This window comes from Podarcis melisellensis, assembly GCF_964234715.1.
Source record: "Podarcis melisellensis genome assembly, chromosome: 8".
NCBI lineage: Eukaryota > Metazoa > Chordata > Lepidosauria > Squamata > Lacertidae > Podarcis > Podarcis melisellensis.
Genome location: NC_138540.1, coordinates 22,172,865 through 22,186,978, shown reverse-complemented (window position 1 = coordinate 22,186,978; position 14,114 = coordinate 22,172,865). Strand labels below are relative to the sequence as shown.

General features: G+C 40.4%; 1 protein-coding gene across 6 annotated transcripts in view; it reads right to left on the bottom strand.

Moving 5' to 3' along the window:
* Positions 1 to 14,114, bottom strand: part of PRKCZ (protein kinase C zeta) — a 106,645-nt gene that overhangs the window by 33,496 nt on the left and 59,035 nt on the right. For all 6 annotated transcript variants that reach the window (XM_081923646.1, XM_081923642.1, XM_081923641.1 and 3 more), the window contains one exon: positions 816 to 901. In XM_081923646.1, coding sequence (XP_081779772.1) covers positions 816 to 901 — 86 coding nt within the window. The remainder of the gene's footprint in view (positions 1 to 815; positions 902 to 14,114) is intronic.

Sequence of the window (14,114 nt, the reverse complement as noted above, 5' to 3'; positions counted from 1 at the left end):
GACCATAATCAGGAAAGATTTTGCTCGCCGCTTATTAGGGGTTCATGTATACATACATATGTAGATAAGTGTGTTTGTGTGTGTGTGTGTGTGGCCATTAAAGAACTCTCCACCTTTCCCACAAGGCAGCAATAGTCAGACAATCCTTATAATTAACCTAAAATCCAACACTCCCCTGCTCATACATTTTTCACAAAACTTCAGAAGACTGTATTATGTAGAGAATACATGCTGCAGCATAATGGGCTGGGTTAAGGAAGGAGGGGTCTCTGGATTCCTTTGCTTTTATAGATGAAGTCAGACCCTTAACACTGCTGTGTCTTTAGTACATGCAGTAGAGTTTGCAGCTCAGTAGATAAAAATATTTGTGGTTTCGTTAATTAGGTCATATCCATTTAGCTCCTCTGCATTTTAAGAGAATTCTAAGTATCTTAACGCTAATCTACACACAATAGGAAAAAGGAAGCGGTGAAAGACAATAAATAGGCTTAGGGGGAGTATTCACGATGCAGACTGTCTGGAAAGGCAGCATGAAAAATATTTATTTGGACACAGACACACACAAAAGGCAAGTTTTAAAACGCATAGAGGAGAAATTAATCCTACATTACTGTCCCCACAATGAATTCAAAGACCTTTTATTCAGTAATATTGCATAAACTGAATTGAGATGAACCAAATCTCTGCCTATTCTTCCCCAGTATCGGAAGCTTCCAGTAGGAAAGGATAATAATTTACAGCACCTCACACAGATATACAATACACACACCACTCCCGAGGCTTTCTGGCTTTTTTTTTTAAGCAACAGTACTCACTCTGTTAAAGCGTTTGGCTTGGAACAGATGCCCATTCACTCTGTACAGCTTCCTCCATCTTCTGGCTCCACGTCGGTAGATTGATTCTAAGAAGGAAATTAAAAAGGTGTAAAGCAGGAGCATAGTAATACCACACGCACTCTACATTGAGCAAGTTGCGCCTTAATCTTGCTTTCCTGAACATCCACGCACAGCTAAATATTGCTGGTAACACAATCTGCTGTCAAAAAGCATCTGGAGGAGATGCTTCCCCCCACCCAGCCTCTCCCATTCCTCCATCCCCCCCTCTTGCTGTTTCCCCTCACATGATTATAATCTTGTTACAGTTCTGTGACTGCTTGCTGCTTCAAGCTCAGGTGAGATGGAGAGAGATAACTGGGTTAAAGAAACAGCATTTCTTGCTAACCCTCATCATGGCAGTCTTGCTGTACCAGCTTTTCACGAAAACATCAAGGATACAAGTTAGCTTAAAAGGATAGTGCAAGAAGTACACCAAACCATACAAATCTTTGCACAGTTATGATTCCCATTTTCCCTGTGCTAGAAGATGATGTCACTATTTGATCTTCCTTTTTTAAAAAAAATAAAGAGGAAATAATTCAAGTGTTTTCTCAGTTGTACAGTAATTTTAAAAATACAGAACCAGGACAAAGGAAGCTTAGGGACATGAGGACCACTCAGAGAGATACCGTGGCAAGTTAGATTTTTGCATCACCTGCGCTTTCCAGGATGAAATTGGATTGAAAGTCATAACTCATCTTCACAACAATTGTGATGCAAGTCACTATTACTGGCATTTTATAGAGAGGGAACATAGTTTGACAGGTAAGGATTTGCCCAAGGCCATTGAGATCAGAGTCCAGAACACACTACCCAATGGACTATATATTGCCTTTCACACAGGATTACAAGCAGACATGAGGAACATGATGTGGCTCCTTAAGGGGTGATATAAACAGAGTAAATAAATGTCTAGCTTCACAATTACCACCCCAGAGGTAAGGTGGAGTAGAGGCGATGGCAGCTGTAAGCAGTAGGACTCGCTAGCAGTCCACACTGGGGGAAAGGAAAGGTGTACTGCTCTACTCATACCCAACAAACAGCAGTATATAATAACTAGTTACAATTTCCCAAAAGGAAGCAGAGGAGAAGGTGTACAAAGCTGCTGCTAGTGACTTGGCTAGGTAGCAGGATGTGGCAAAAGTGAAACTCATTAGTCACACTCCTTACTTTTAAACTTAAAAGTTGCTCCAGGAAAAGCCATGTTGTTGGGAGCTACAGTAGGAACTGAATTGTGCCCCAAGACAGACACAATTACATCTTATTTAATAATTTTCAGGTTACAAATTTTAAGAAGTCCGCTCAATGTTTCCTTAAAAAAAAAATGTACATATGAGTTCTTGGACTTTCTCAGAGAACGCTGAATATTATTTCATCTATTTACGAGGGCGGTCTTCAAATATCCTGACTTAATAAACCACAACCTCTGAGATGAGATTTGTGCTGACAGAACTTATTTGGAATCACAGCCACTCTAGCCAAACTGATATGATGAGACAATCTGAAGAATTTAGCACTTAAAAAAAAAGTGTTTTCTGCTTTACTTTGCTTTCAAAATATGCACGAAAGCTATTTTCACCACTAATGAAAGACCTATAGCTTTCCTAAGGCAGAAACTGTTTTCTGAACAAGTTTATTTAGACTTGGCTGTGTAGCAGTTTTAGTTAAGTTATGGCTAATTCAGAACCAATTTCCACTCCCTGAAGAATAAAAAGTAGAGATAAAAACCAGATTTAAAAGAGATAACAGAATGAGCAACTGAGTACCACAGGTAGTGCCATTTTCTTGTTTTAGAAACCTGTTCTACAGTGCTAATACATGTCAAGATTTGAAGAACTACTTTTATATGGAATTTTTGGATTTTTCCTTGAACAGGACCCCTCCAACTATGTAATCTCACAATAGAGTTTGAGTCTGTTCCGTTTTAAGAACAGTTTTTCATGGTGCACAAGAGTTGTCATTTGAAATACAATAGTCCAAAGCAGCGTCTTGGGTCTTTTGTGTCCTGGTTAAGAATGTTAACGTATGCAGCTGAAACAAGGTACTGTCTTTGAAAAGTAGCACTCATCATGCTCTGCTTTCTCTGAAGGGGTGGAAAAAATGATTTATTTTAAACAAACACAGCCCTTCAGTCTACAAAACTCCTACGGTAGCTAACAGATTAACTAAAAAGCAAAGATCATCAATACATTCAATGAGTAAAAACAGATCAGCAGCAAAGACATTACTACCCAGAAAACCAATGGATGACATTTCCTTTCTTTTAATTTGAAACCATTGCTCCTAGCCTCCGGAGCTGGAGAAAACAAGCTTGCTCCATCTTCTATGTGACAGCTCTTTAGATATTTGAAGACTATCATTTCTCTTCTCAGTCTTCATTTTACCAATCTGTTAAGGTCATTTTGAATTGTTTAAAAAGACATTGAACAACAATGGGTCCAGGACAGAACTCTGTGGCACCCCACGAGTCACTTTTTTCCATGATGATGAGGAACCATTAGTTAGCGCTCTTTTGTCTGGTCAGCCAACCAGCTACAAATCCACATAACAGTTACCTCGTCCAGCCCACATTTTACCAGCTTCTCCACAAGAATATCATGGGAGACTTTGCCAAACACATTACTGAAATCAAGATACACTATGTCCACAGCATTTCCCTGGTCCACCAACTTGTTACTCTATTAAAAAAAGGGATGAGATTCATCTGGCATGACTTGTTTTTGAGAAACCCATGCTGGGTCTTAGTAATCACAGCAACCTTATCTAAGTGCTTGTAGACCGATTGTTTACTTATCTGTTTGATGACATTTCCTGGAATCAATGTCATGATAACCGGATGGTAGTAACCTGGGTCTTCTTTTCTCCACTTTTTCTTTGCAAGAAATGAATATTTCAGAATGGCGGCACCTATTACCAGGAATTGCCCGCCCACTAATATTAGGGAGTTTTAAAAACTGTTTTGTTTAGAAAAGTGTACCCAGCCATTTAATTCTACTATGTATTTTTTTAAAAATAATTGCTGATTTTGCATATATGTTGATAAACTGGGTTTACTAGCTTTTACTATTTAATTGTATCAGTATTTTTATGAGCATTTTATATTCTATGTAAACTACTTAGATTATTGATAAAGTGGTGTATATATTCTGTTATATAAATAAACGCCTGTGGAGAGTAGAAACAGAAGCAAAAGTGAGTGAAGTACCAACAGCACATTTTACCTTTGTACAGTAGGCTAGTTTCGACTCTCACACACGTCTCTTTCTATGCTCCACCCAGGCTAGCAGAAGGCATGATCAGAGCTCAAGGACACATTATTGCCAAGCAAAAGTACTTGAGAAGTGGTGAGATGGATGTAGCCTGGGGGTTGAGTGTGTGTGGTGTGTGTGTGTGTGTGTGTGTGTGTGAGAGAGAGAGAGAGAGAGAGAGAGAGAGAGAGAGAGAGAGAGAGTAGGGAGGAAGTGTTAGAAGAGTCCTCAAGGCCAGACAGAGTTTTAGAGGACTGCATTTGGCTCCCAGGTCTGAGTTTCCACACACCTACTCTAGCAGCCTTCAAGTTAAGACTGATGCAAGTGACTGTTCTGAAAGTACTTAGCAAAACACGTCTCATTAGGCCTGTTTTGCCCAAGAGTCATACTGCATGAATTTTGTCCAATACTCATTACCCACAGAGATTTTATTTTGGCCTAAAAACACCAGATCCTGCCCATTTATTACACAGTATTCCCTTTGAAGAAACCTCCCCTTTCTGCATCCAAGCCTAGTCTGTCTTGACCAGTCAGAAACTAAAGGCCTTAAGAAAAACAAACCTTGATGTCAGCTTTTATTTCAACATCTATTAGTAGAATATTCATAAGGAATTGTAGTAGTTTACATAATAACTGTATGCCCAAGGTTTGAAATAATACATTTGAAACCAACTATGTGACACACACCAATGCTGCAATGTGGAACTAGTATTCCTAAAAACAAAATAGGTAACTAGCATTAAACACACAAGCAGGACACAAAACTCCAAGTATGTATGAGACAATGCTTAGAAGCAATTCTAAAAATACAATTTTCATGCTTTATAATTCGGGGAGGGGGGGAATCACTAGAACAGCTTTCCCCAACCTGGCACCTTCCATATGTTGCTGGACTACAACTCCCATCAGCCTCAGTCAGCATGGCCAACGGTATGGAATTTGAAGGGCCACACATTCCCCATCCTTGCTTTTACAGTATATAACAATAATCCTAGGAAAGGGGGAAGTGAAGAAGGAATGAAAGAATGGCGAAAGGACACCTATTTCCTTTCTAACTTTCCAAGACATCTCATCTGCTATAAAATGCTCAGCATCAGGCAGTTAACCTCAATCCTAGCCCCTCTAGAACAGCAATAAGGAAAGTCTTGGCATGACACCTGTCCTTTCCTGTGCCCTCTTCTACAAAAATTCCCTCCCTAAGAGATGGGAACAGTACTACAAGACTCCACCCTCCAGGCTGGCAGGCAGGTGTCATGATCAAGAGCACTCCTCTGAGGAGGTAGGAATGCCCAACAAATTTTTGTAGGAGACCCCGATAATTCAGTTCCAAAATACTACATTTGCTTTAGTGACACACCAGGGGACTCAGCACAAAGAGAAAGTGACAACTGTGGCAGCTTCTGGATTGCTGCTACCTAAATTAAATGAGGCACATATGAAGACCTGGAGGGTTTTGATTTTGACAGAGCCTCCTTAAATGGAATAATCCTGTAGCAATTCTTAAACAAAACTTAAAATGTAGACAGAACCAACTAAACACTTATGTAAATGTGCTTTAAAAGCAGCATCTCTTGAATCACCTCAGAGCTGGGAATAAAATTTGCAGTGTTTCAAAGCCCTTAAAACACAAGTCTTAATTAGTATAACGAACATTGGAAAAAAAGTTTCAAACATTTTTTTTTTAAAAAACCACACCAATGCATTTAAGAGAGACCAAGGCAAACAAAATGTCTATTTCAAGGCCACTGAAGATCCCCTCCCCAGCAGCTCAACGCAATTCACAGCAGAAATACCAGTGCTCATAACAAAAATGTCCTTGAGGCAGGGACTCTTAAGTGCAAATATCTTCAAAGTCAAGATTTTAAACAGAGTTGACGGAATTCTGGCATTGGTTGGAGAGATTGCTAATTCCAATAAAGGACTTCAAGCAAATGCTTAAAGCAGCATGCAGAATTCAAATGCTTTCAAATCCTGTCGAAAACTAGAGAACTAACAACTAAAGAAAAAAATCTTCAGAGTTCAGATTTTGGGGAGTGGTTAATTTTATTTAGGGGGGGGATTCTATACAACTTTCCAACCCGAACAAAAGTCCCCAAAGAACAAACTGCCAAGTAACAAAAATCAAAACTAAAACAAAACCAAAAGGATCAGTGTTCAATCATACTTTAAAACCACAAAAAGCTGTAAGAATGTTAACACTGCCCATCTAAATGTAAATAATGGGACTATTTCCCCCTCCTTTGGAAGTGAAGGGTGCTGCCACCAAAAAGGCCCTTATGCTATATTTTCTTTTAAGTTGGCATAATGCAACATAATAGTCAAAATAATTAACTAAGAGTCTCTGGCTTAACTTGGCCATCAATTCTGGGTGGTCTTTGGAAAGATACCACTTTGGCACTGGCTTCCATTTGCAATAGGGGAATAAATACTGGTCCAGCTTACAAGGCTGTTGTAAGAACCACAGAGATAAGCTATGCAAAGTGATTTGAAGAAAGGAGGTAGAGCAAGAACTACCAAGGATTGCTGATGGATACTTCAAGAAGTGCATCGGACCTAGTCCACAACTTTCAACAACACTGTGGGAGAATCATTCAATTAGTACCCTCACCAACTGACAGGGATGAAGAAACAAGACACTGTTGGACTCAAACTCTCATCAGCCCCAGCTAGTATAGCCAATGGTCAGGGATGACAAAAACTGTAGTCCAACGATGTCTGGTGGGGGAGCTGTTAAGAACTTAATAACTTAATGACAGCCTGCTGGATCAGGTCAAAGATGTGTCTAGTCCAGCTTTCTGTTCTCACATTGGCCAACCGGAGATATCTGTGGGATACTAGGGAACAGAACAACTGGTATTCACAAACATTACTGCCTCTACCAGTGGAAGCAGAGCATAGCCATCATGGCTAGTAGCAACTGATAGCGCTCTCCTCCATTAATTTGTCTAATCTTCTTTTAAAGCCATCCAAGCTGGTGGCCATCACTGCCTCCTGGGGGAGCAAGTTTCATAGTTTGGCTATGCTATGTAAAAGGTAAAGGTAAAGGTACCCCTGCCCGTACGGGCCAGTCTTGACAGACTCTGGGGTTGTGCGCCCATCTCACTTAAGAGGCCAGGGGCCAGCGCTGTCCGGAGACACTTCCGGGTCACATGGCCAGTGTGACATCGCTGCTCTGGCGAGCCAGAGCTGCACACGGAAACGCCGTTTACCTTCCCGCTGGTAAGCGGTCCCTATTTATCTACTTGCACCCGGAGGTGCTTTCGAACTGCTAGGTTGGCAGGCGCTGGGACCGAGCAGCGGGAGCGCACCCCGCCGCAGGGATTCGAACCGCCGACCTTTCGATCAGCAAGTCCTAGGCGCTGAGGCTTTAACCCACAGCGCCACCTGTGTCCCTCTGGCTATGCTATGTACTGCATGGCAAAGTGTTTTCTTTTATCAGTCCTAAATCTTCCAACATTCAGCTTCTCTGGATGTTTCCAGGTTCCAATACAGTGGTACCTCGGGTTACGAACTGAATTCGTTCTGGAGGTCTGTTCTTAACCTGAAACTGTTCTTAACCTGAAGCACCACTTTAACTAATGGGGCCTCCCGCTGCCGCCATGCCGCCGACGCACAATTTCTGTTCTCATCCTGAAGCAAAGTTCTTAACCGGAGGTAATATTTCTGGGTTAGCGGAGTCTGTAACCTGAAGAGTATGTAACCCGAGGTACCACTGTATTAGGAGAGAGAGAAACCTTTCTCTGCCCACTTTCCCCATGCTATGCATAATTTTATAAACTTGTATCATGTCACTTCTCAGTCACCTTTTCTCTAAACTAAAAAGTCTCAAACACTGCAACCTTTCTTCATAGGGGCGTCACTCCATCCCCTTGATCATTTTGGTGGCCCTTTTCTAAACATTTTCCAACTCTACAATATCCTGTTTGAGGTGAGGTGAGGTGACCAGAACTCCAAATGTGGTCACACCATAGATTTGCATAACAGTATTATGATATTGGCTGGTTTATTTTCAATTCATTTGAAAATAATTTGCCCTTTTCGAGGCTGCCACACACTGGGTTAACACCTTCATTGAGCTATCTAATGTGACCTCAATGTCTTGCCCAGACAAACCACAACTGTAATCATGGTTCGTTCTTCAGTTTACAACTGATGATTTGTCAAAAAGAGGCAAACCATGAGCCGGGATTCAAACACAACACTACACTAAGACAAACCATGGCTTAGCTCACAATAGCAGGACTAGGGGAGGTGTGCAGTGGTCAAAGTCTTCTTTCCAAGAACCAGCACATCTGTACTAAGTCATGGTTTGGCACAGTATTACATGCAAACTAGCTCATGGATTTGGGGTGAAGTTTTTTCCTATCAACCTGCTAAGTTTTAATTTTCCTGGAACTGAGTTTCAACTTCTTCCATCAGCTGCTTAATGTTGGTATTTATTATTAATCATATTTTATTTCTATTTTAAGTATACTATTGTGTTGTAAATTGCCTTTGTGTTTTCAGAAGGGCCTTGAAGAACTACTTACTTTCACTGGCTTATTCATGAGTGATTCTTTATGCTGCTATCAAGTTCCTTTGGGGAAGGGTTGTGTTTTATCTCTGGGTTGGATGTTTATTTATTATTTCTGGCTTTATTTAAAAAATTGATACCCTTCTCTCACCCAAATATTTCAAAGTCTTACAGAAAAAAATGACCCAGACACACTAAAAAGTTAACAATACCATTAAAAGTGTTTTCGGGGGGGGGGGGTTGGGGGGGAATTAAGTATTAGGATTACAACCAGTCCATGACCCACTTCACCATCCAGAATAATTTGATCATTGTTAACTTGGTGCAGCTTGCACTTTCTTTTACTCCAGGCCCAGTGAATTAAAATGAAATGCAAGTTTTTAATCTGTTACATGGGTTTTGTGCTCAGCCCTCCGCAATTATCTTTCAGACAGTTCTTCATGCCCTAAATGGCAAATTGGAGAGATTTTTTAAACATACTGAGTGATGGGTGTGTTTTTCTAGCAGCTTGCAACACCATTTTTTCAACCAAATTGCCCACAACCTTTTCATATCTGCTATTGGTGTGGTCTTTGAATTTAGATTTTTATTTGAATCCAGTGCATTTGTAGTGTCCTTTTATTATTGGAGAATTCCAGGAATTGCCAGAAGCCCTTGAAGAACCTGCACTAGGCTGTCTGGATCAGGACTGCTTAGATGCGATATCTTTGCTTCTGGTGAGTAATAAGAGTGCTTAATTACGAGCCACAGTTCAGATGACACAATAAGCCAGGCCTTGGCTAAGCACAGCACGGGCAAAAAGGGGAGGAGAGGATGGGACAGGATGGAACAAAGCAAAGCTGCTCCAAGCACCTCTTTGGGAGTATGTGTACCTGTGCAGTCTGAGTTAGCTATAGTATAGTTTACAGTGTCATACAAACTGTTGGAAGTGTGGGAATGCAACTCAGCTTGTATTAAAGTTGGTGGGTTTGCATGGGGTTAAAGCAGATAGAAAAGGGGACCTCCAGCATTCCAAAACTGTCTCACTTCCACCTCTGTGCTGTACTCTCCTGCATTCCTAGATGGATATGCCAGATGGGGTTCATCAACCTGCGAAGGAAGCTCATCTAGGAGAAGGAAAAGACTAAAGATTAAACCCTACACAAATCCAGAGTGGAGTCCCTAAAACAGTTGGATGGCGCCTTGTATGCCCTCCTTCTGGCAACTCCTGCAGCCAAGCTGGTGCCAAACATATTGCTCTGCTTTCCTTTGGACCTCATTTGCAAGGCCGAAAGTGGTGTCTTGTCGTCCGCCCAGGTCTGTGCCCTGGAAAAGTCATTTCAGTGCAACTACTGAAGTCTGACTTCACCACAGAGGCACAATTCATTCTTGAAATAGACACATAACGACACACCCCCACACACAAATGCCAGTTTTTCATCTCTTCTTCCTCCTATAATAGCTTTCTCCTCTTATTCCTATATATATACATATCTATATATATGTATATATAGATATATATATATCTCACCAGTTTATCTCCTTATGGCAGAGGGCCTTCTCGGTAGTGGTGCCCGCCCTGTGGAACTCCCTCCCATCAGATGTCAAAGGAATAAACAACTATCTGACTTTTAGAAGACATCTGAAGACAGCCCTGTTTAGGGATGTTTTTGATGTTTTATTGTGCTTTTAATTCTGTTGGGAGCTGCCCAGAGTGGCTGCGGAACCCCGGGGAGATGGGTGGGGTATAAATAAATAAATTATTATTATTATTATTATTATTATTATTATTAGCTGAACTTAATTCTCTTGTGTTCATCCTGCATAGGACACACAGCTGTTTTATTTCATATAATGTTCCAATTAATTTACTTTGAAGCACTTAGTCTTAAAAAACAAGATCACTCAATACAGCTGTTTAGTACTCACACACAGTCTAGAAACAAGCCTGTATTAGTCACAAGGGGTGATGAAAATTAAATACATTCTGGTCTCTAAACAGCAGAGTAGGCTTAAACTAGTTATAAAAACATACTTGTCAGGGACTCTGGGGTTTGAAACAGGAACCTGAAGCTGAGACCTGCCTGGTAAACCAACTAGGATTGAAAAATGGAGTCTGTAATATCAATACCTGTAACTAGCAAGCACCATGATGCCTCTAAATATTAGGACCATGGCCTTCTGCTCTTGCCTGGTCAACAGAGCAATGTCCTCTGCCTGTTGAATTTCTGCTTTTCCATACTTCCAGCTCTAGTAGTCGACATAGGGAAAACTTGAACTAAATAATATATTCCCCCAAGGTTGGATTCTGTAGGAGTTGCTTAAGGCCCCTGCCGGGCTCTGTAAATTGATAAATGCATTTCTCACTGCAAGGTGGGACTTTAGAGAAGTAATATGTAACGGGAGCAACTGAATGTTTTACAAGCTGCTTCGCGAGAGAGAAGCTCTGTTTTCTTTTGAGAGACAGAGAGAAAGAAAGAAAGAAAGAAAGAAAGAAAGAAAGAAAGAAAGAAAGAAAGAAAGAAAGAAAGCTATCTAACCCTTCTAAACCACTGTAGCAGCAAGCAGACATGGATGCTCTTCTCATCAGGATCAAGGCGAGTTTTTTTTTAATTTTTAAAAAAGTTTTTATTATTAAAATAATTCAGCATTAATACACACATAGTGCGAATATACAAGCATACAAACATACATTTCATACAATCCTTAAAAATGTTCAAACATGCCTACACTCAATCCCACAGATAATTCCTTTTCCCATCACCATCCACCACCCCTCACCCCTCACCCCACCTTTGTGTTAGACTTCAAGGCGAGTTTGGATTAAAAAGAGTGGTCTGCAAATACAGACACAGTGGTTGGAGCAATTGAATATTTTACCAGATAGCTAAGATGTTAAACTACAGACAATCTTAGTTTTAATTTACATTTAAAATTGCCCCTTGGTGACACTCACCATACTAAAGTTCTTCTCAAAGAAAAATGATCAATTGTGATGTTTAGTGATTTCCTAGAGGAGAAAAAATGCAACACAGAAAGGGACGAAACACTGGGAAGCTGAGAATGAAAAGGACAGCAAGAGGCCAAGACCTACTGAAGTTAATGTCCATGACTAACTAAAGTTCATTAAATGTAAATGGTCTACTCTGAGTAGGACTTCGTTGAATACAACCAAGTGCATCTTGTAAGGCTTAAACAAGCTTCTAAATGTTCATGGTTTTTTGAAAGAAGAAACTTACTTATCCTTGAGAAGCTTAGCTTTTCATAAAATTAAGTCTGCATGAACATCAAAACATTTACTGGATCACAATTCTACATAGACTGGCAACAAACACTAGGGCCCCCAAATGCATATATGGTTATCCCCCAAAGCAGACAGAAGAACTAAAAAAGCTAAGCAATCTTAATTTGATCTTTAGTAACACCCAGCTAAAATTAAGTTTTCCTTAAGTAAAAAAAATGTATAACAACAGTGATATACTGGGTTGGATCTGAAATCAGGTCACAAAGAAATCAAATTAGTCATGACTTAAGTTCCACTGATCTCAATGGGAATGAAGTTCAACTTAGCCAGGATCCAATCCGTAATACTTTGCTTTTACATTTACATTTAAGCAATCTGCTATTCCTCCTCCAAAAAAAAAAGAATGCAGAAAGCAGAGTTCTGCCAGTAAAACATCCAATGAATACAGTACTTTGGTGCTGAAATTGACTGAGACCAGTGACATATGATTATAAGGTTGTATCCAACCACACACCCTGCCACACAAATGCTTAAATAGTCTCTTTTTGAAGAAATGACAGGATTTAAATATAACCTTTAAAATGCTGATGTCACTTAAATCTAAGTGCAGGGCAACAGGTGGTAGGTGGCCACTGATGAGCTAAAGCAATTTGATAGCTTTTCTTATGAATTCCCTTTCAGAGAATAGGTCAACAAGTCCTCTACTGTTGCGTGCATTATTACAACAACATGATTTCAGACAAATTATCCTGAAACTATGTGAGAAGCTTTTTTCACACTACAGGAAATTCAGCTCTGACTACCCTCTCCTGGTAAATTCAATAACTGCATCATTTAAAAGGCATTACTGAAAAATCTTTCAGAAAAGATTATACCACCAAGTGTAGTATTGCAGGTGTGTTAAAAATACACAGAATTGGGGGGTGGAGGTGAGCCTGAGGTGCACAAAGCTGCAAGAAATATGAAACCAGATACTGCAAAGCTTTTGCTGCTCTTTCACACCATACTATCATATCCATCACCTCTCTGCTCTTTTAGAGCATCTGCACTTAAATCTGCTGCCAACTGTTTGAATGCAACTCTTTAAAAAAATTGGTATTTTGTTTATGAATTATTATAGTGTTCCTACTCTTCTGGGGATCTTATTTCTCACTTCAGATTAAGGGCTCCTTCATCTGTTTTGTGGTGTCAATATGAAGTCTATGTCCGGCTGGAGGAAAGGGGGAAGGTAAAGACTAGGTAAATACACCTATTTGAAGAGTCACAGAAAACAGAGTGCATAACACAGGTGGATGGTTATGCCAGGTGAGAAGATGTGGCAGACATTTGTGGCCACAACTGGATTATCCACCTGTCTGTGGGATGGGGCGCATTGTAACCAGTATCATTCTTACACGCAGCTCTCTCTTGCTCTGTCATTTGAAGCATCAAGTAGCCCCAGTGGTAACGAGTGCATATATCCAGCTCCATCTATTTTGCCAGCTATTACCATTTCTAGACAGAAATACCATGGCCACAATAACCCATGTTCTGGTAATCTCCCAGTTGAGGGCACAGAAATGCACAGTACATGGGGCTGTCTTTGAATATGGTCTAGAGATTGCAGCTGCTTTCAGCCAGAGAACTGACAAGTTCAGCTGCTCAGAACCAATTTGAAAAAAGGTTTGCTTTGGCTGCCTGTATTTTACTGGGCCAAATTCAAGGTTTTAGTGTTGGCAAATAAAGCCCTGAATGACTTATGACATAACTAATTGAAGGAGAGGCTCTAGTTGAATTGTCCTGGTTGTGATTTAAGATCTACAGCGGACATTCTTGTCATTTCATCACTGAGTAACGCCAAAGAGTTCTTGTCAGCCTTTGATATCATCAACAATGGTATCCTCCAGGGGCACTGTTTTACAGTGGTTCCAATCCTACTTTCAGGACCAAGTCCAGAGAGGATCATTGGGAAAGTGTCTTTTTGCCCCCTGGTGGGTATGTTAAGTCCTCTGTGGTACCCCCTATCTTATCCCCAGTGCAATTTAATATCTACATGAAGCCACTGAGCAGTCATTTGGAGTTTCAGGGTGAGGTGCCACTCAGCTCTCTTTCTACATAACATTTCTAGATAACATTTGAATTAAGATACAAATATATTTCCCACTGGTTCATTTTGTTAAAGTAGCTTTCACCCCTTTGAACAGCATTACTGATGCCTATCATCAGCATTACTGATGCTCATGACATTTTTTTCCTACTTCAGAACTGGTTTCTCA